General features: G+C 39.2%; 1 protein-coding gene across 2 annotated transcripts in view; it reads left to right on the top strand.

Annotated features, from left to right (window-relative positions):
* The window catches only part of EXD2 (exonuclease 3'-5' domain containing 2), a 51,678-nt gene extending 29,966 nt beyond the window's left edge, over positions 1–21,712 (top strand). The window contains exons 3-8 of one of the 2 annotated variants that reach the window (XM_008573713.1): positions 2,871–2,997; positions 13,900–14,231; positions 15,225–15,331; positions 15,578–15,713; positions 17,170–17,526; positions 20,276–21,712. In XM_008573713.1, coding sequence (XP_008571935.1) covers positions 2,871–2,997; positions 13,900–14,231; positions 15,225–15,331; positions 15,578–15,713; positions 17,170–17,526; positions 20,276–20,492 — 1,276 coding nt within the window. In that variant the 3' untranslated portion in view covers positions 20,493–21,712. The remainder of the gene's footprint in view (positions 1–2,870; positions 2,998–13,899; positions 14,232–15,224; positions 15,332–15,577; positions 15,714–17,169; positions 17,527–20,275) is intronic. The other variant, XM_008573712.1, reaches the window with a different exon arrangement.
* Positions 21,713–22,150: the final 438 nt, after the last annotated feature.

Below are 22,150 nucleotides of genomic sequence, written 5' to 3'. Positions count from 1 at the left end.
AGTATTTCCATTAAAATATTGTTGTAAAAATTAAGTCTGTAAAAGTATTTGGAGTATAATAGCAAAAGCTGCATTTCATCAGACCCTCCTTCCTTCAGTACCACCTCCCCAGAGGTGCTCACTGTTGCTCTGTGCTGTTAAAGGTGGTGTGTATAGAAGCTAAAAGTTGACTCAGGAGCAGACTGCATGTTTGGAGTCCTAGCACTGCCACATACTAGCTGTGTGACCTTTGGTAAGGTACTATATCTTTCTGTTCCTCGGTTTCCTCATCTGTAAAGTAGAGATAATAATGTTCCTGTAGGGGGCTGGCCAGTTAGCTGAATTGGTTAGAGCATGGTGCTGATAACACCAAAGTCCGGCATTCGATCTTTGTACCAGCCAGTCACCCCCCCCCAAAAAAAGAAAAAGTAACGTTCCCACCTCATATGATTCGTGTGAGTATTAAATGAATTAAACTATGTAAAGAACCTATAAATAGTGTGTGACATTTAGAGAGTACTGTGTAAATATTAACTGTTACTGTCATCATCGTCGTTATTGTCACTGCCACCTGCAGCACCATCATCATCTGATTGATTTGTCCTTCCAGATCTTTTTCTATGAATTTACAGTCATCTCTATCTTTATATATATATATATATATATATATATATATATATAAAAATTGAAGGTGCATTGAATTCTCTGGCTAAATGCAGAATGGCTGAGTGTCAAAATAAGAATTTGGCCAAAGCTGAATATTACCATGAACTTCTCTGGAAATAGGGATGAAGCTTTTATCAGGCCTTTCCTTTTTTAATAAAACTTTATTAAAATTTTGGGCTGGCCCGGTGGCGCACTGCTACAGTGCACCGCTTGGGAGCGTGGTGGCGCTCCTGCCGAGGGTTCGGATCCCACATACAGACCGGTTCCCGCTCACTGGCTGAGCGAGGTGTGGGAGCAACACCGAGGGTTGCGATCCCGTTGCCGGTCCCGGTCCGGTACGGGCGCGACACTAAGGGTTGCGATCTGTTGCCGGACACGAAAAAAGACAAAAAAGAAAAAAAAATTTTTTTTAAATCATTCTTGTTTTATTATTGAACATTTGAGTAACGAAACTAAAAAATTTTGACATTATAATGCAAGAAATTTGACATTACAGTGCAGGAATTATATTTAAGCACTATTAGCTATTAGATCGCTCCTGCTGTTTGCCGTAAGTAGTTGTACTTTCAATTGCCTTGGACATCAGTCAGATGAAACTGTCTTTCAACTGGGAAGAGAAGGATTTTTGGAGGGGGTAGTACTGTCATCTTTTCTTCGATACTCTTTAGGCTTTTTATTACATGTTAAACAAAGATGATTACTATAGAGGTTATTATATGTGAGTTTGGAATCTTTCCTGTTGAAACTTTGAAGTGGCAAAGATGTCATTTGTTTTAATTTATCCTCAAGAAATGTGAAACCTTCCCAAATAAGACCTTTTTTTTTTACACCCCCCCGCCCCAAATATGGCCTTTTTAAAAAAAGTGTAAGTGGAATTAAATAATTGAAAATTAAATATTGTCCTTCAGTGCAGGTAATGATTTCAAGAAATATGGACTGTCCATGCTTGGAAAACCACACAGCTGTTAAAAAGAATGAAATACAAACATTTATACTTACTGCCATGGAAGGAGGTCCATGGTACATCAAGTGAATAGAGCAAGTTACAGAATAAAAAAGAAAACAGTTACCAAAAAAATACATTTCTTCCTACTTCTACTTATATGTTTATTTGTGTATAGAAGAAGTCTGGAGTGGTCATTTACGCTGTTAAGAGTGGTTCTTCCTGAGGAATGGAAGTTTGGGTGGAAGACTTTCCCTTTTCACCCACTGTACTTCTCTATTGTTTGAATTTTTAATAACAAGCATTCATCACTTTTGTAATTTTTAGTAGGACAAAAGAAAATTTTATGTGTTCCCCTAATCCTTAATTTTCATTAATTGAACCCAAGACCTATGTATTTTACCTAAATATTTCTGTACTGTTTTGTGCTTTTTAGTCTGTGCTGCCTTTTGGGGGTAATGAGATCCATCTGCTTGTTTTGTAAGGAAAGAGTTCTTTTTCTTTATTACGATGATGATTTTGTGTGCTATAGTACTTGAGGGAACACTGCATATTGTAACACTGACATGAACTTCACCTCCAAGCTGCCTGCTCTACAACTTCTAGACTCCCACTTGGTAGCCAAGAAATCAGCTCTGCTGTTGTAGACCCACATGTTCTTCATATCACATTTATCTCTTGATTGGAGTCTCCAGTCATTGGACAAATTAATTTTTTTGCCACATTGCAGCAATTTTAATCAGGAAGTGTTTGAAGAGCAGAAAGAATAAGTTATTATTACTGGTTTCATTGTCCAGTGCTTTTACCTCCTCAATAAAAATAGCCTTACCATTTTTCAAATTTGAGAAGTAATGTACAAACGCTACTGATGGTCATTTAAGTTGCTTACAATTCTTTCCTCCTATAAATAGTGTTGCAGTGAAGATCCTTTTATGCACACTTGTCCTTAGGATAAATTCCTAGAAGTGGAATTGCTGGATCAGAGAATTTTCATGTTCAAATTTTTCATAGCTATTTATTAAACTTTTTCATAAAGGTTGTAAAAATATACAGTTTATAAATTTTAGATGAGACTGCCTAATTTTTCATGCTCCACTGATACTGTATATAGTTATTTAAAAATTTTTTTACAATCTAATAGATAAATTATCTATCATTTTCTTTAGTGTCTACTGAGATTGAGCATCTGTCATCTGTTTGTTGGCCATTTCTACATTGTTTTTAATATTTCTGTTCATGTCATTTGCCCATTTTTGATACATGATTTAATTTTTTCTTGTAGAAAGAATTTGCTCTGTAATGGGCTTAGCCTGAAATCACTCGCTGAGGCTGTTTTGAACTTTCCCCTTGACAAGTCCCTTCTACTTCGTTGCAGCAACTGGGATGCTGAGCATCTTACAGAGGATCAGGTACTTCTTATCAGAATATTGAAGAATGGAAGAGTCATTGCTTCTGAAGTATAGTTGTTTTTTAAATTCTAATTCTCAAATTTGATATAAGTATTGGGTGGAGATGCCTTCAAATAGACTCACTGTCTGGTGATACTCAAGATAACTGGTCTCCAATGTATATGCCACTTAAATGAAAGAGTAAGAGTCCTGTTATATTTTATTTTGGGGGGCATTTATTACATGCCAGGCATTTCAGAAAATATAATTTATTTTTATGAATACAAATGTACAATTTTAAAAAGTATAGCATTATAAGACTTATAAGAAACAGTAAGTAGTTCCGTGCCTTACCTCTCCCTGTTCCTTCTTCTCAGAGGCAGCCGCTTTCACTTCTTTCTGGTAATTACCATTATATTTTTAAATTATATGCATACATTACTCTTTCTTATTTGTATATCTTATTTGTATATATTTGACTTCTTACTGTGGAAAATATGATTTAGTACTCTTGCAATTCTCTTACTCCCAGACAAATACTTATTCCCTTCCCCACCCTCCCAGTATAGGTGAGTCATCATTTTTATCAGGTTAATATCCAGTATTTATGTTGGCATTATTTATAGCTGAGTCATACAGTAAACTGCAATTATATGTTTTTTCTTATACAACTTTTTGTTTTCCTAGGAATAATAATTTGTATTTTTGTTTCCTTAGTGTTCCATATACCTATGAATTGTTTCAACCCCAGACTCTTTACCGGAACTATAGATCTCTTCTTGTGTGGTTCAGGCACATCAAGTAACTGATTCGTTTCATTTTCTCTTGGAGCCATCCGTCTTGGAGACTTCTGTCATCCTGCTCCTTTCAGGACCAATTGCACTCCAGGCCTGCTGCCCAGCTCTTACCCAGCATTTACCATCAGCATGGGAATTCCTTCACCTCTCTTCTGTACTAGATCCACTGTATTCTAAATTCCATGTCTTTTTCCTTTCTTGTTTTGGTGGAGTACATTCATAATAGCCTCTTGAGAAAGGGAGCATGGAATTAATTTATGACATTCTGCATGTCTGAAAAGCTAGTTGGTTTGCCTCTCTCTTAACCTATAGTTTGGCTGAGTATAGCATTTTAGGTTGGAAATAATTTTCCTTCAGAGCTTTGAAGGCAGTGCTCCTTGTCTTCTAGCTACCAGTGTTGATGTTGAGTATGTGACTTGATTTTCTTTCTGGAAGATGTTCTCTTTATCCACAGTTTTTAAAAATTTAGATTGATAAACGTGAGTGTGGGCCATTCATTGTATCAGAGTTAAGTGGACTCTTTTAGTCTGGAAGCTCATGTCTTTCAGTTCAAGGAATTATTTTCAAATTACTTCTTTGAAAATTTCCTTGCGTCCTTTTTGTTTCTAGAATTCATATTTTGTAGACATTGGACCCCCTGAATTGATCCTCTGATTTTCTTAGAAATATATTTTCTCTCCTATTTTCCATCTCTTTTTTATTTTACCTTCTGGGAAATTTTCTCAAGTTTATTTTCCAATTTTTATGTTGAATTTAAAATTATTCCTTCTGTTTTTTTAAGTTATAAGAGATCCTTGATCTCTGAATATTCACTTTTAAATAGCTTTCCATTTTTGTTTAATGGATGTAATATCTTCTTTTAGTGTATTAAGGATTACAGAAGTCTTCTACTTCCTTCATGGCCTCTTCTTCCTCTGAATTGTTTATTTTAAATGTTTGTTTTGGTCTTTGTCTTTCAAATCAAAGGTTTTTCTCAAATGTTTAGATCCTTGGCTGTTCATTTATGTTTTAAAAAGAGACATTAAAAAGCTGATTGGATACATCAACTGATGAATGGGTAAATAAAATATGTTACAGGTTGAGCATTCCTAATCTGAAAATTTGAAATCTGAAATGTTCCCAAATCTAAAACTTTTTGAGCATCAACATGACACTGAAAGGAAATGCCCACTGGGAAATTTCAGATTTTGGTTTTCAGATTAGGGATGCTTAACCAATTAAGTATCTGCAAATACTCCAGCATCCAAAAAAAATTTGAAATCTGAATTGCTTCTGGTCCCAAGCATTTTTTTAAATTTAAATTTTATTTATTTAAGATTTTTAATTTTTTAAAATTTTTATTGGATCATAATTGATTATACGTATTTGGGGGGTTCAATGTTGACATATGTTGATCAAATCAGTATTACTAGCATATATATTGTTACAAATCATACTTATTCTTTATGCCCCTTGTCCAATGTCTCACTATCCCCCCTCCGTCCCTCCTCCCCCATTTACCCTAGATTTCTTCTCTCCTGAAAGAGTAATGGTTACTCTGTTGATTTGTTGCCTACATTATCTGTCCAGTGCTGAAAGGTGTGTTCAGGTCTCCCAGTATTATCGTAGAGCAGATGCTTCTTCAGTCACTCTGGAATGAGCTTTGTGGAGAGACACATCCTCTTCTTTTCTTTGGTCTCTGCTGGTGACTCTCCTTGTGTCACTGTACTCCAGTGGCTGGCAGACTGTCTGCACGGTGGTTGTGGCAGCTAGCCACTTTCGCGGCAGCTGTGTGGTCCCATTTTGGATAAGGGATACTCAACCTGTATAGCCATACAGTGGAATATTATTTAGCAATAAAAGATACAAGCTACAACATGGATGAATCTTGAAAGCATTATGCTTAGTGAGAAAAGCTAGTCATAAAAGATCACATATTATATGATTCCATTTATGTGAAATGTCCACAGTGGGTAAATCCATAGAGAGAGAAAGTAGGTTAGTGGTTGCCTAGGGCAGGAGGAACTGGGGGATGATTGCTAAGGATATAAGGCTTCTTTTCAGGATGATGAAAATGTTCTAAAGTTGATTTTTTGTGATGATTGCACAACTCTGTAAAAATACTAAAAATCATTGAGATGTACAATTTGAATGAATTATATGGTAGATGAATTGTATCTCAGTAAAGCTGTTGCATTACAAAAAGTTGATTGGAAGTGGCATTTATATGCTATGTGTAATTCTTGATCGGATCCTAAACAGGGATCCTGAATCTTGGAACATCTGTAAAAGACATTTTTGAGACAATTGTAGAATTAGAATAGAACTCTATATTTGCTAATATTCTTGTTTTATATCAGTGTTAAAGTTCTTGGGTATTGTGATTATGTAGGAGAGTGTCCTTGTTCTAAGGAGATACGACTGAAATATTTAGAGGTGAAGTATCATAATAGCTGCAATTTAACTTTGAAATGCATTCAGCCAAAACAAAAAAGTGTGGTGTGTTTGTGCGTGTGTGTGTGTGTGTATATGTATGCATACGTATATATACACTTTTTTTTTTTTTGGTGGCTGGCCAGTACAGGGATCAAACTCTGGAACTTGTTGCTATCAGCACCATGCTCTAACCAGTTGAGCTAACCAGTATATATTATATATTTGGTATATAATATATACCAAAAGTGTGGTATATATTATAAAGAGATAAAGCAAATATTGACAATTATGAATGTCAGTTGTCATTATTACTCTTTTAACTTTTCTGTAAGTTTGAAAACTTTCCAAATAAAAAGCTGAGGGGAAAAAGTTAACTGCCACCATAATATATATATATATTTTGTGTGTGTGTGGCTGGCCAGTTTGGGGATCTGAACCTTTGACCTTTGTGTTATAAGGCTGTGTTTTAACCAACTGAGCTAACTGACCAGCCCAACTGCCACCAAATTTGAAACCAAATTTGTGATCCATATTATTGCCAAGGGAATTCAGAATTTCCAAAGATCTTTTTCATTTTTTATTTTAATAATTTTTATTGTTTTTATTCTAATTATAAATATAATATTTAACAAGATTTTAGAAAATACAGAAAATAATATTTAAATTTGACATTTGAAAAAGTGCTAATAAGGCTGGCTGGTTAGTTTGAGTGTGGTGCTGATACTACCAAGGTCCAGGGTTCATTCCCTATATTGGCCAGCCAAAACACAAAAAGTGCTAATAAATGAATTCAGTAAAGTTGTAGGATATAAAATCACAAATTCCATTTACAATTTAAAATGCAATTCCATTTACAATAGCTATGAAAAAAAAAAGATACCTAGGAATAAACAATAAACTTAACTGAGGAGATGAAAAATCTCTACACTGAAAGCTATAAAACACTGTTGAAGAAATTGAAGAGGATACAAATAAATGGAAAGACCTCTCATGTTCATGGATTGGAAGAATTAATATTGTTAAAATGGCCATACTACCTAGAGCACTCTGTAGATTTAATGCAATCTCTATCAAAATGCCAATGACATTCTTCACAGAAATAGAGAAAACAATCCTAAAATTCATAAGGAACCACAGAAGACCCCAAATAGCCAAAGCAATCCTGATCAAAATAGAAGAAAGCTGGGGGCATCACACTACCTGACTTTAAAAGATACTATAAAGCTATAGTAACCAAAATAGCATGCTACTGGCATAAAAACAGACACATGGACGAATGGAACTGAATAGAGAACCCAGAACTAAATCCATGTAGTGCTACCGACAATTGATTTTTTTTTTCAATACTGAAAATTTTATTAAGCAGAAATTTACAGAGATCTCAATATGTCCTGACCTCAGTGCAAGAGGCAAATGTTCATATATTGGTAAAAAAGGAGATCCTGATTTAAAGGAACTGCATGTGTGGTTTTTCCCCTAAAATATTATACCCTATCTTTTCTTAACTGAAGGAGTCTCATCATCATTTAATCATTTCTTGATGAACTATAACCATTAACTATTATGCTATATATTAGTGCAGTCAGTCTGCTTTTTGATTTTGAGGTCACCGCTCTGATTTTCACTGCTCAATAACTGCCCAATAGCTTTCTGGTTTTTTTTTTTTTCCCCAATTCTAATTTATCATGGGCTGAGAACTGGAGACCTAAGCTTATTACATGTGCATATTAAACAAGGTCCAATAAATTTATGAGGGAGGTATTTGAATTGGTAAATATCATCCATTGGTTTTATACATCATTTTCACTTACGTTAACTTATATAATATTTATAAAAACTATAGATAAGTATTAGGTATTTTATGCTATTACAGAAAAACAAGATTTGGAAAAATGAAATAACTTATTCAGTGTTACATAGCTATAAAATTGTAGAGAAAAGGGTCAAACGCTATTCTTCTTATTCCAGATTGACTCTAAGGAGTTTGTTCTGACAATAGATTTTCAACAAAGTTGCCAAGAATATAAATTGGGGGGGCCGGCCCAGTGGCGCACTGCTACAGTGTGCCGCTTGGGAGTGTGGTGGCGCTCCCGCCGAGGGTTCGGATCCCACATACAGACCGGTTCCCGCTCACTGGCTGAGCGAGGTGGGGGTGCAACACCAAGGGTTGCAATCCCTTTGCCGGTCCCGGTCCGGTACGGGGGCGACACTGAGGGTTGCGATCCATTGCCGGACACGAAAAAAAACAAAAAGGAAAAAAAAAAAAAGAATATAAATTGGGCAAAGGACAGCCTCTTCAATAAACGGTGCTGGGAAAACTGGATATGCATATTTAGAAGAATGAAACTAGACCCCTGTCTCTTACCATATGAGGATACTTCAAAAAGTTCATGGAAAAGTAGAATTGAAAGATAATATGAATCTTTCCATGAACTTTTTGAAGTACCCTTGTATACCAAAATCAACTCAAAATGGATTAAAGACTTAAATGTATGACCTGGAACTATAAAACTACTAGAAGAAAACATAAAGGAAACACCTCAAGACATTGGTCTGGGCAAAAAATTTGTGGCAAAGACTTCTAAAGCATAGGCAACAAAAGCAAAAATATATGAATGGGACTCTATCAAACTAAAAAGCTTTTTTGCACAGCAGAAGAAACAGTCAACACAGTGAAAAGGCAGCCTGCAGAATGGGAGAAAATATTTGCAAACTATTCATCTGACAAGGGATTAAAATTCATAATATATAAGGAACTTAAAAGCAAAAAAAAAAAAAAAAGAAACATTAAAAATGGGCAAATGACCTGAGTAGACATTTCTCAAAAGAAGACATAAAAATGGTCAACAGGTATATAAAAATATACTCAACAGTACTAATTATCAGGGAAATGCATAATGAGACATCTTAGCTCAGTTAGAATGGCTATTATGAAAATGACAAAAATATAGCAAATGGTGGTGAGGATGCAGAGAAAAGGGAATCCTTACATACTGTTGGTAGGAATGTAAATTAAAACAGCTATTATAGAAAACAGTATGGAGATTCCTCAAAAAACTAGAAATAGAACTACATATGATCAGGCAATCCTACTATTGGGTATTTATCCAAAAGAAAGGAAATTAGTATACCAAAGAGGTATCTGCACTCCCATGTCTATTGCAGCACTATTCACAATAGCCAAGATACGGAATCAACCTAGGTGTTCATTGACAGATGACTGGATAAAATGTATATACACAATGGAATACTTAACCATAAAAATGGATGAAATCCAGTCATTTGTGGCAACATGGATGAGCCTGGAAGACATCATCTTAAGTGAAATGTCAGACACAGAAGGATAAATATCACATGTTCTCATTCATATGTGGGAGCTTAAAAAAAAATAGTTATAGAAGTGCAGAGTAGAATTGTGGTTACTAGAGGCTGGGAAAGGTAGGGGGAGTAGGGATAGGGAGAGGTTGGTTAATGAATACAGATTACAGCTAGACAGGAAAAGTAAGCTGTAGTGGTGTACAGTAGTGATAGGTGTCTATAATTAACAATAATTTATTGGGCCGGCCCGGTGGCGCACTTGGTTGAGTGCGGCGCTTGGGAGCATGGCGGCGCTCCCGCTGAGGGTTCGGATCCCATGTGGAGACCGGTCTGCTCACTGGCTGAGCGCGGTGCGGGCGCGACGCCGAGGGTTGCGATCCCGTTGCTGGTCACTGTAACCGGGCACGACACCAAGGGTTGCGATCCCGTTACCAGTCAGGAAAAAACACAAAAAGGAAAAAAAAACAACCCAATAATTTATTGTATGTTTTCAAATGGCTAGAAGAGAGGAACTCAAATGCTCTCACCACAAAGAAATGATAAATTTTTGTGATGATGGATGTGCTAATTACCCTGATTTGATCATCACACATTGTATGCATGTATTGAAATATAACTCTATACCCCATAAATATGTACAATTATTACATGTCAATTAAAAAAAAAAAGCCAGAACAGAACTTTTTAAATATTTTCACCATGAAAAAATAAGTGCATAAGGTAATGGATATGCTAACCACCCTGATTTAAACACTGTGTAGTATATACATGTATCGAAACATCAGATTGTACTCCATAAATATGTACAATTATGTGTCAGTTTAAAAATAAAAATTTTTTAAACGTATTTAGAGCACAGCACATATGGCCTGTGGATTTTGGACTAGTGAGCTTCATTGTAACTATGGATTACAGTCAAATGTCAGTTACTGTAAGTCTTTTCATTCAAGGTACTTAGCCTCTCCTGAGATGAATCTTCTGGTCTTCTACCTAAGAGGTATAAGCCCTGCTGCCTATATTCTGGTAGCTGAGTGGGGAAAAGGTGTTGGTGGTCAAGGAATATGGTTCTAGGAATCAGATTATCTCTTTGTTTTCTATAGCAATTTCTGATTTACTGTGACCCTGAGTAAGTTGTTACTTTGTGCCTTGGTACCTTTCCTTTTTTTTTTATTTGTTAACAGTTTTATTGAGATGTAATTTATGTGTAATAGAATTTACCCATTTAAAGTATACCAAACAATGGATTTTAGTATATTTAGAGTGGTGCGATCATCACCACAATCTAATTTTAGAACATTTTCATCACCTGCAAAAAAGAAACCCCATACGCATTAGCAGTAACATCCCATTCTTATCCCGATATCCCAGCCCTAGGCCACCACCAATCTGCTTTCTGTTTCTGTAGGTTTTCCTATTCTGGACATTTCATCTAAGTGGAGTCATACAATAGGCGGTCTTTCGTGATTGTTTTTTTTCATTTATCATGTTTTTTTGTGGTTTACCCATGTTATAGCATTTATTAATACTTCATTTCTTTTTATTGCTAAATAAAACTCCATTGTATGGATGTACAACATTTTGTTTATTCATTCATCAATTGATGGAGAGTTGGGTTGCTTCCACTTTTTGGCTATTAAGGATAATGCCACTATAAACATCTGGGTATGAATTTTTGTATGGATGTATATTTTCTTCTCTCTCAGATATATAGCTAAGAGTGGAATTGCTGGGTTATATGGTAACTTTCTGTTTAACTGAGGAACTGCCAAACTGCTTTCCAAAGTTGCTGCACCATTTTATATTCCCACCAGCAGTATATGAGTGTTCCAATTTTCCACATCCTCCCCAACACTTGTGTTGTCAGTCTTTTTGATTAGAGCCATCCTAGTGGGTGTGAAGTGATACTTCATTATGGTTTTTTTTTTTTTTTCAAAAAGATGGCCGGTAAGGGGATCTTAACCCTTGACTTGGTGTTGTCAGCACCACGCTCAGCCAGTGAGAGAACCGGCCATCCCTATATGGGATCCGAACCGGGGGCCTTGGTGTTATCAGCACCGCACTCTACCGAGTGAGCTACGGGCCGGCCCTTCATTATGGTTTTGATTTACATTTTCCTAGTGGCTAATGATGCTGAGCATCTTTCCATGTGCTTATAGGCCATTTGTATATCTCTGGAGAAATGTCTATTCAGATCCTTTGCCCATATTTTAATTGGGTCATTTGTCTTTTTATTGTTGAGTTCTAAAAGATCTTTATATATTCTGGATACTAGTCCCTTATGAGATATGTATTTTCTCCCATTCTGCAGTTTGTCTTTTCACTTTTTTTTTAAAGATGACCAGTAAGGGGATCTTAACCCTTGACTTGGTGTTGTCAGCACCACACTCTCCCAAATGAGCTAACTGGCCATCCCTATATAGGGATCCAAACCCTTGGTCTTGGTGTTATCAGCACCACACTCTCCCCAGTAAGCCACAGGCCGACCCCTGTCTTTTCACTTTCTTGATGGAGTCTTTTTTTTTTTTTTTTTTTAAAGATGACTGGTAAGGGGATCTTAACCCTTGACTTGAACCAGCCATCCCTATATGGGATCCGAACCCGGGGCCTTGGTGTCATCAGCACCGCACTCTCCCGAGTGAGCCACGGGCCGGCCCTTGATGGAGTCATTTGAAGCAGAAAAGTTTTCAATTTTGATGAGCTCCAGTTATCTATTTTTTCTTTTATTGCTTATGCTTTTGATGTCATATCCAAGAAATCATTGCCTAAGCCAAAGTCATGAAAATTTACCCTAAGAGTCTTCTAGTTTTCACTCCTGCATTTAGGTCTATGATTCGTTTTGAGTTAATTTTTGTGTGTCATGTGAGGTAGGGGTCCTGATTCATTCTTTTGCTTGTGAACATCTGGTTGTCCCAGCACCATCTTGTTGAAAGTACTTTTGTTTCTATATCATTTGAAAATTATGTGTTAAGAAGCACTTTGAGGGCCGGCCCGTGGCTCACTTGGTAGAGTGCGGTGCTGATAACACCAAGGCCATGGGTTCAGATCCCATATAGGGATGGCCAGTTCGCTCACTGGGTGAGCGTGGTGCTGACAACACCATGTCAAGGGTTAAGATCCCCTTACCGGTCATCTTTTTTTTAAAAAAAAGAAGCACTTTGAGGCTCACTTGAGAGAGTGTGGTGCTAATAATACCAAGGCCACAGGTTTGGATCCCTATACAGGGATGGCTAGTTAGCTGACTTGGAAGAGTGCAGTGCTGACAACACCAAATCAAGGGTTAAGATCCCCTTACCGGTCATCTTTTAAAAAATAAAAAAATAAAAAGCACTTTGAACTCTTCAAGTTCAAGCACACTCTTTTCCTGTGGGATACCATCTGCTGATACATATGTTGATTGCTGGATCTAGGTGGAAAATTTTATCCAAATTTGTTTATTCTAAAACCTAAAAAATCCTTGCTAATAGAATTATTTACCTGGATTGGTTATTAAAGGTGAATTAAAGGAATTTTAAAGTCCTTACAACCCTTTGTTGGGAAAAGCTATTGGTTTTAGTTTTGATTATTTTTGTTTATGACCAGCTTGCCTGTTACCAGTTGCTTGGGAGAATGACTTAACATTATTAAATAAACAAATTCCGGAAATGGGCCCTGTGACTTTTGATTTGAGGCCTGTGTTTGAAACCCATTTGTTTTTCTTGTTTTTAACATTTTATTAGTAGAGGGCCGGCCTGGTGGCGCACTGCTACAGTGCCCCGCTTGGGAAGCGTGGTGGCGCTCCCGCCGAGGGTTCGGATCCCACATACAGACCGGTTCCCACTCATTGGCTGAGCGAGGTGCAGGTGCAGCAGTGAGGTTTGCGATCCCGTTGCCGGACACGAAAAAAAAGACGAAAAGGGAAAAAAAAAAAAAAACCATTTTATTAGTAGATATGGCTGGTCAGGAAAAAACACAAATCTGCAGTCACACAGATCTCTTAATGAGTTATGGTTTCAGCTATTCTAGAGGGTGACTAGAAGTGAATTTCATATACTAATTGTCAGACCTTTGTCTCCCTCCCCCAAATTTGAGAAAAATCTGTCCAGCAGTTTATAGCAGATAAAAAGAAACTTCACTGATTTATGTGGATTAGGATTTTCCAACATTCAGAGTAAGTCATTATTTTAGCTCTTTCAGTTAAAAACAGGGAACACTAGAGTTCATTATATTATTCAATTTACTTTTGTATAGTTTGAAATTTTTCATAATAAAAAGTTTTAAAGGACTACATGGTATCTAGGTTATTGCACATATTGATTAGGATCCTAAAAGTTATTTATATCTTTGTGATTGACTTTGAAGTTGCTCTTTCTGGTTTGCCTTCCAGATTCCACTGATCTCTGACTTTTTTCTTCAGGTAATTTATGCTGCCAGGGATGCCCAGATTTCAGTGGCTCTCTTTCTCCATCTTCTTGGATACCCTTTCTCTAGGAATTCACCTGTACAAGAAAACGATGACCACATTGGCTGGAGAAAAGTCTTGGAGAAATGCCAGGATGTGGTAGACATCCCATTCCGAAGCAAAGGAATTAGCAGATTGGGAGAAGAGGTTAATGGGGAAGAAACAGAATCTCAGCAGAAGCCAAGAAATAAGAAGTCTAAGGTTGATGGACCGGTGTCAGGCAACCATGAAGGGAGAGACCCCAGAAGACATAAAAGAAAGCCCTTGGGGGTGGGCTATTCTGCCAGGTAACTGAGTTGTTCCCTGGCTAGTAAAATCAGTGTCCCAGCCTCCAGTAAAGAGTGTGATGCTTCACCTAGGGTCTGGGAAGGAGGTTTGTGGTAAGGTAGCAGAGGTTCTCCAGGGGTTAATTTTACCCTTTCTATCCTTCAGGGACATTTGGACTACCCTTTGTTTTATTTGTGTATTTTTCTCCTTTCCCCCTTCTTTTACTTTTTAATTTTTCAACAAGTGGAGTGGAAATGAGGAAAGCTTAGCTTTGTCACTGACCCTGATGAGGCCTTAGACCTGTAACTTCTCCAGCTGTAAATGAGGGTATAATTATTATTCCTTGCTCGTTTCAGGATAACTGTGAAAATGAATAACATGATGTGCCTCATGTTTTTCAGGAAAAATGCATAATCTGATTTCTTGTTCATTTAGTATTTAATTATTTAGAATGATATCCAGCTCTAAGCTAATGTTATTCTCTAGCCAATGGGGATTTTCCTGTACAATTTATACTTCTATTTTAGGAGGATTAATAATAAGTACTTTGGAAGCAGAAGTTTTGTCCCTGTAGGAAAGGGTCTTTAGGAATTAGACGATTAAATTGAAGGAAATATTGCATGTGAGCTAAAATAAATCCACATGGCTCTCATTACTTTAGCTTGAACTTCTAAAATTTTAATTTACTTTGTTTAATCCAATGATTTGGCAGTTTTCTTTTTGCTTTGTTCCTGTTTGTGTTCACAGCAGAGCTATGTGAACACCATCTAACTCACTCCTTAATGCCCCAGTCCAGTAAGTATAGAAATTAGAGGCATAAACTGATTCATTTTTAGTTCTGTTTCCTAGCCCAAAGCAGATGGAGGGTTAAACATGGATTCTTGCCCTGTTTGTTTCTTCCATAATTGGTATATTTGACCCTAGAGTTGAGAATAGTTTGAGTCACTCAGAAGACTGATACCTTGACCAACAGTTAGTTTTCAGTTTGAGATTTATTTCTCCCTTCCCTGCAGAAAATCACCTCTGTATGATAACTGCTTTCTTCATGCTCCTGATGGACAGCCCCTCTGTACTTGTGATCGAAGAAAAGCTCAGTGGTACCTGGACAAAGGCATTGGAGGTGTGAGATTCAACTGTCATAGTTTATCTATTGCATAAGGGTAATGGCAGGAGTGGGGAGTGAGATGAGTAGGAGGGATGGATAGAAGAAGGCAGAGAGACCTTGAGACAGGTGGGACTGGATAGTTACAACCCACAAATAGTGTTCTCTGCCAGGACACAGCAGAGAACAGTTAAGGTGGAGCTTCTTCCAGGGGTTGGGGTGGGGAGGTGAGGGGATCAAACACTAACGCTTCTTTTCTCTAAGAATTGGTGAGTGAAGAGCCTTTTGTGGTCAAGCTACAGTTTGAACCCGCAGGAAGACCTGAATCCCCAGGAGACTATTACTTGATGGTTAAAGAGAATCTGTGTGTAGTGTGTGGCAAGAGAGACTCCTACATTCGGTGAGTGTGATGTTGGGCTACCTTGATTGTCTGCCTCTGATGGAAATTGCCTTTGTAGCCACACACTGAGCTTTCAGAGGCCTTGGTTGAGTCTGTCCACTTTGGCTGAGAAGCTTGTCCCTAGGGGGCACTACAGTTTCCCCAAGAGCTTCGACACTTTGCCTGGCCTTGCAATAGTGCTCCCTACCCACTCTTGAGCCAGTTTCTGGAATGCAACACTATTCTCAGTAACAGTCTGCCATGGAGAGAGCAGTTGTGTTTTGCTCATTAAGGACTAAAGACCAATTCTGTCAGCAGATGTGTCCTCATAATCCTTCCTTGAGTGGCTCACAAGCTGTCTGATCCTTGGTATTATTGATGGGGTGTCCGTATGACCTGAAGGCTGCTCTGGGCTGTAATACTATTTCATATCAGGGTCCCCACACAGAGAAGGAGAGGCTGCCTACTAGGCCTGAGTGCCCAGACACTTGGGCTTGCTCCCTGGCTTCTGTGGAGGAGTTCACTTTCCTCCTTTCACCCCCTCAAAGTGAGGCAAGTAGTTGTTTCTACCAGGAGTTTTTCCTGAGAGCTTAGTTCTTAGAAAATTATGGTTGAGGGCAGGCCCCGTGGTGCACTCGGGAGAGTGCGGCGCTGGGAGCGCAGCGACGCTCCTGCCACAGGTTCGGATCCTATATAGGACTGGTCGGTGTGCTCACTGGCTGAGCGCGGTGTGGGCGACACCACACCAAGGCTTGTGATCCCCTTACCGGTCACGAAAAAGACAAAAAAAAAAAAAAAGAAAGAAAATTATGGTTGACCTTGGTAAATTAGGGAAATAAAGTCAGGGTAGGGAATTCCTCAGATGAAGGAAATTGGCTTTTTCAGGTCACCAGGCTTCTTCAAAGATTGTTTTCTAGACATCAAAGGTCATTACAGTATCTTTTCATTTCTCTGAGACTTTTCCTTCTGGGAGCACAGCTTTCTCAAAGGTCGTTCTTTTTTATTTTCCTGACTGGTAAGGGGATAGCAACCCTCGGCATGGTGTGGTCTGCACCATGCTCAGCCAGTGAGCGCACCGGCCATCCCTATATAGGATCCGAACCTGCGGCCTCAGCGCTACCAGTGCCGCACTCTCCCAAGTGAGCCACGGGCTGGCCCCTCAAAGGTTGTTCTTAACCTCACCCTATCCTGGCCTCTGTTAAAGCCTGACAGCAGTTGTCTGTACATACTTCAGGAGAGAGGAACCTAAGACACGCATAGGTGGGTAAGGCAGGCAGGTAGGTAGGAACTTAAGGTACAGGTAGGGCTGAGAGTGGAACAGGTAGTATTGTCTTTATGTAATCTGTTGGGTTATGGTGCCCAAGCCTTCTCAGTCATGTTTAGGCACAGATTAGAATCCCAGTAGCCCACCTGTAGCTTCATGTGTACTCCATGTCATATGCTAATGAGCACTGCTTTCTGGGTGGGTGTGCTCCAGGAAGAATGTGATTCCACATGAGTACCGGAAGCACTTTCCCATTGAGATGAAGGACCACAACTCCCATGATGTGCTGCTGCTCTGCACATCCTGCCATGCCATCTCCAACTACTATGACAAGCATTTGAAGCAGCAGCTGGCCAAGGAGTTCCAGGCCCCCTTTGGCTCTGAGGAGGGCTTGCGCCTGCTGGAAGATCCTGAGCGCCGGCAGGTGCGTTCTGGGGCCAGGGCCCTGCTCAACGCAGAGAGCCTGCCGGCTGATCGAAAGGAAGAGCTACTGCAAGCACTCAGAGAATTTTATAACACAGACACGGTCACAGATGAGATGCTGCAGGAAGCTGCCAGCCTAGAAACCAGGTAAAATGTCCAGTTCTGGTCAAAGAAGGGATTGGGGAATAACCCGCTGACATTAACCCTCATTAGTTCATGAGAATGCATGCCAGGGAGAGGACATTGCCACTTAGGTACAGTGCCTAGCCTTACATCTAGCCCATTAAGTGTCTAATGGTGGAAAATGCTGTGGGAGTGGGTTAAAACTCTCTATTTGAGAATTTCCTTTCCATAAGAGACTTGCCTTTCGTGAGGTGTCTATCCTTGACCTATTAAGGTCATATACATACGTCCAGTCATTTTCATGATTAGCATGACAGTTCAAATGCTGTGGAGTTGTGTCTTATACATTCTGTGCAGAGGGAAATCCTAAAATTAGTATATTAGATGAAAATAATAGTGCAGTAATACGCTCAAATCTCTGAAGTTGCCCAGCAAGTACAGTATATATGGTTTTGTGTCTCTGATCTTATATAGGTCTATGAGAATTGCAGCCAGTGGGTGCATGTTTCCTGTCTCACCTGTGCTCCAGGGTGACTGGTCCAGTGAATGGAATGTTGGGCAGAATTACCATTACTATTTAAGTTACTTTTCTCTTTTTTCTTCCTTCCTTGCATTCTCCCTCTTTCCCTTTCAGTACATATTTGAATTCATATGTCGTAACTCAGTGTTCCTAAATGGGAAGTTTATGGTCCTGAGAAAGGGATGGACACATAGCTCAGACGATGAGAACTCTGGGCTACCGTGCATAGTTTGGCTTACCAACTGTCACTTTTTCAACAGTACTAGGGGTTGAAGTAATTGAACTGATAAGTTCACAAAGCCCTGATAGTAATGCTGGTTTCCTATAGTGGTTTTGTTATCAATTTGAAAAAACAAAAATTTTCAGTGTCTACATGAAGTGGAATAAACTATGCCCATTGCCAAAACACAAAACAACAACAACAAAAAACCCCACTTAAATTATAGCAGCAAATATTTACTTATTTATTTTCAAAACCAAAAATGTTTCACTCATGCTACTAATCCTCATAGATATTGCAAATATTTATTTATTTATTTATTTTTATTTTTTTCCTTTTTGTCTTTTTTCGTGTCTGGCAACGGACCGCAACCCTCAGTGTCGCGCCCGTACTGGACCGGGACCGGCAACGGGATCGCAACCCTCGGTGCTGCGCCCGCCCCTCGCTCAGCCAGTGAGTGGGAACCGGTCTGTATGTGGGATCCGAACCCTTGGCGGGAGCAAGAGGCGCACTGTAGCAGTGTGCCACCGGGCCGGCCCCGCAAATATTTATTGAACAGATATTTATATAACCTTTTTCTCCCTCTGCTAGTATAGGGATCCGAACCCTTGTCCTTGGTGTTATCAACACCACGCTCTAACCAACTGAGCTAACCGGCCAGCCTCAGATATTTATAGATATACTGTAACTTGCAGCACCAAGCTAATAAACGTTACATAAATTTCCTTGATTATTTCTTATAACAACCTAATGAGGTAGAGTTTAGATTTGTATCCCCATAACTATTCTGTGAGGTTGTAGAATAGATGTTATTTTCTAAGTTTTATATTAGATATCCTGAGGTTAAAGTTAAGTAACTTGGCAAGTCATATTACAAATTAGTGAAACTGGCTTCTTTAACCAACTCCCAAATGTATTTCCTAAGACAGCTAAACCTCCCCTTTCAGCCACAAGCTTTTCTAACAAATTCATCTTGCTGAATTGGACAGCTGGATGCTAGACTTGGGACTGAAAAGAATAGCAGTTTGGAGATAGGAAAGTTAGTGGAAAGCTTATGAGCTAAGTAATAAAATGTCTGCAAATACCCAGAGGGTACTAACACTGTGAGACTAGTGAGACTGGTGGAGGTCTTGTGGGGGGAGCATTGAGACTGGGGTGTGGATGTAGGGAGAGGAAAGTCTGTGGGGGCAGAGTGCTTCCTTGAGAGAGGTCATTTTTATTCACAGGAGGAAGAAGTACTGTTCACATGGCATCAGAGCAGTTTTTAAGGCCTTTCTGCTTAATTAGTAAGGAGTCAAGGATTCATTTTCGTATTCAGTAGCACCATTTATTTGCTCAATTGAGCAACCATGGTAGCATTATAGCTGAAACACTTCTCATTGATCTGGTTTGGCATTCTTTTCGTGAGAAAGAAGACAGTAAAGAAATGTGCTACCTTGTATTTTACAGTCAGATATTACACTGTGTTATGAAAAACTGGAACATGTGGGCTAATTTAATAGCCTTATATAAATACTGAGTATGGCTCAGAATGAATAACTTAAAAGAAGGGTGAGCTGGTCACTGAGTAACCTTGGAATTAGGTGGGGTTTTTTGTTTTTTGTTTTTGTTTTCTTTTTCTGGCTGGCAGTAAAGGGATTGAACCCTTGACCTTGGTGTTTTCAGCACCACACTGTAACCAACCAAGTTAGCCAACTAGCCTAACCTTGCAATAAATGAAAGAACAACATTCTTCATCCATCATTAGCCAGGCGGTAGGGCCCCTGTAGTGGGGGCTGAGCGTTATACAGTGGCTTTTCCATAAAGTATAGCTCAAAGCTCCCAAATGCCTTTTGTTGGATTGTGAGCCATATGTCCAAAATATAAAAAAAACCAGAGACGAGAAAGAAGATGTTTTGCAAACATTAAAGTAACCAACACTTTAGGAGTCTAGCAACCTCCACATATATCCTTGGCCTACAGCATTTGAAGCTGTCTGTGAGACTGTCCTGTGCTTGTTTCCCTCAGACCCTATGTACTTCGTGTCTTGGCAGGATTTCCAATGAAAACTATGTTCCTCACGGGCTGAAGGTGGTGCAGTGTCACACCCAGGGTGGGCTGCACTCCCTCATGCAGCTGGAGAGCCGCTGGCGTCAGCACTTCCTGGACTCCATGCAGCCCAAGCATCTGCCCCAGCAGTGGTCAGTGGACCACAACCATCAGAAGCTGCTCCGGAAATATGGGGAAGACCTTCCCATCAAGCTATCGTGATAGTTACTTTCTTCCCAGGTTAGGACAGATGGGCAGCTGGAGCCAAGGTTGAAAAGTCACCATCTCCTGTTTTAATACATCATTAATTGTCAAAGCCTAGGTGACACAACTCAGAGTACTAACCTATACTAATCCCAGGATGTTTCTGGTGAAGCAAGGCTGTTGTTTTTAAGGAAGCTTATGGTTTTGAATCTTAATTGGGCAGGGTCAGTATTCTTTTTTCCTCCCTTTTATTTTTGTGGACAAGAGAGAACTTGGCCTTTATTTTTACTCTCCCCCTTCTGCTTTCCCTGTGCAGAGGGAAGATGAAGAATTCTCCCTGAAGTGACTTGTCAAGACTCTCAGAAAAAAATTTTAATACATTTCTTCCTTGTCCAGTATGTTGGTTTATCTCTAACAGGGGCTGTCCAGAATGTCAATCCTGTCAAGTCAGGAAGGGAGAAGAAGTTCTTTCAGAGGTTGGAGAAGTGAACAAGAAGTCAGATTCATTTTCCCAATTCAGCATCATGATTGTAATTTCTTTGGCTTAATGCTGTCCCATGACTTATTTGGTTGGGATGCATCTCATCTGGGTTCTTTCAGTTTATTTCACATACTTGAAAATGTTCCCCTTTACCCATCCAGGACCAAAGCAACAACTTCCTGCCATGTGCTTCCACCCTAACACTGGGGAAATCCTTTTCTGGAAATAAAAGCCTCTAACCTGGGTGGGGCAGAGAGAGCCATAAACACCATCTCCCAACAGAACTTTGGTTATTTGCTCAGCTTTTTCCTTCCTGCTGTCTGTTGCCTGCTTGTTGTCTCCTCCTGCCCAGAACTGCGAGGTTTTTACCTTAATCCCTTTCGGAGGAGAAGATGATCTTTTCTCAGACTCAATATCAGCTCCTGTGAAGGTTAATTCTACGTGTTAACTTGGTTAGATGAAGGAATGCTGAGAAACCTGGTAAAGCTATCTTTTTAGGTGTGTCCATGAAGGTGTTTCCAGCAGAGATTAGTATGAGAGTCTGAGTGGACTGGGTAGGAAAGACCCACCCTTGATGTGGGTGGGAGCCATCCAATATGCTGGGTGTCCAGAGAGAACAAAAGATAGAGGGAAAAGGTGAAGCTCTCTCTGTCTGCTGGAGCTAGGATGCACTCTTCTGTTCGTGGACATCAGAGCTTGCAACTCTTCAGCTTTGGGTTCCGGGACTTATACCAATGACACCATCAGCTTCCCTAGTTTTGAGGCCTTTGGACTTGGACTGAGCTACACTACCAGCATCCAGTTTATAGATGGCTTATTGTGGGACTTTTCTTCACAATTGTCTGAGCTAATTCCCCTAATAAATCCCTCTCATATAATTATAACATATCCTATTGATTCTGTCTCTCTGGAGAACCATGACTAATTCAGCTCCCTTCAGTGTATCATGAGATTTGCAGCACTGACTTCATTTAAGCACTTAGTTCACTCCCAGAGTCATTTGGTCAGGTTGCACTGTGAGGACTTCTCCATCTCCTCTGAAGCCTGGGAGACCGGGATTAATTAATACATAGATGTCCACAAGGGTGGGGTTTCATCTTTCAAAATGTAAGACGACCACTTTGAGTATGAGATCAACTTTTTAGTGATTAGTATTTTTTCTAAAGTATTAGGAAAACTTTCTTATTTTACAAGA

This window comes from Galeopterus variegatus, unplaced genomic scaffold (genome assembly GCF_000696425.1).
Source record: "Galeopterus variegatus unplaced genomic scaffold, G_variegatus-3.0.2 Scaffold958, whole genome shotgun sequence".
NCBI lineage: Eukaryota > Metazoa > Chordata > Mammalia > Dermoptera > Cynocephalidae > Galeopterus > Galeopterus variegatus.
This window is presented reverse-complemented; position numbering and strand designations above follow the sequence as displayed.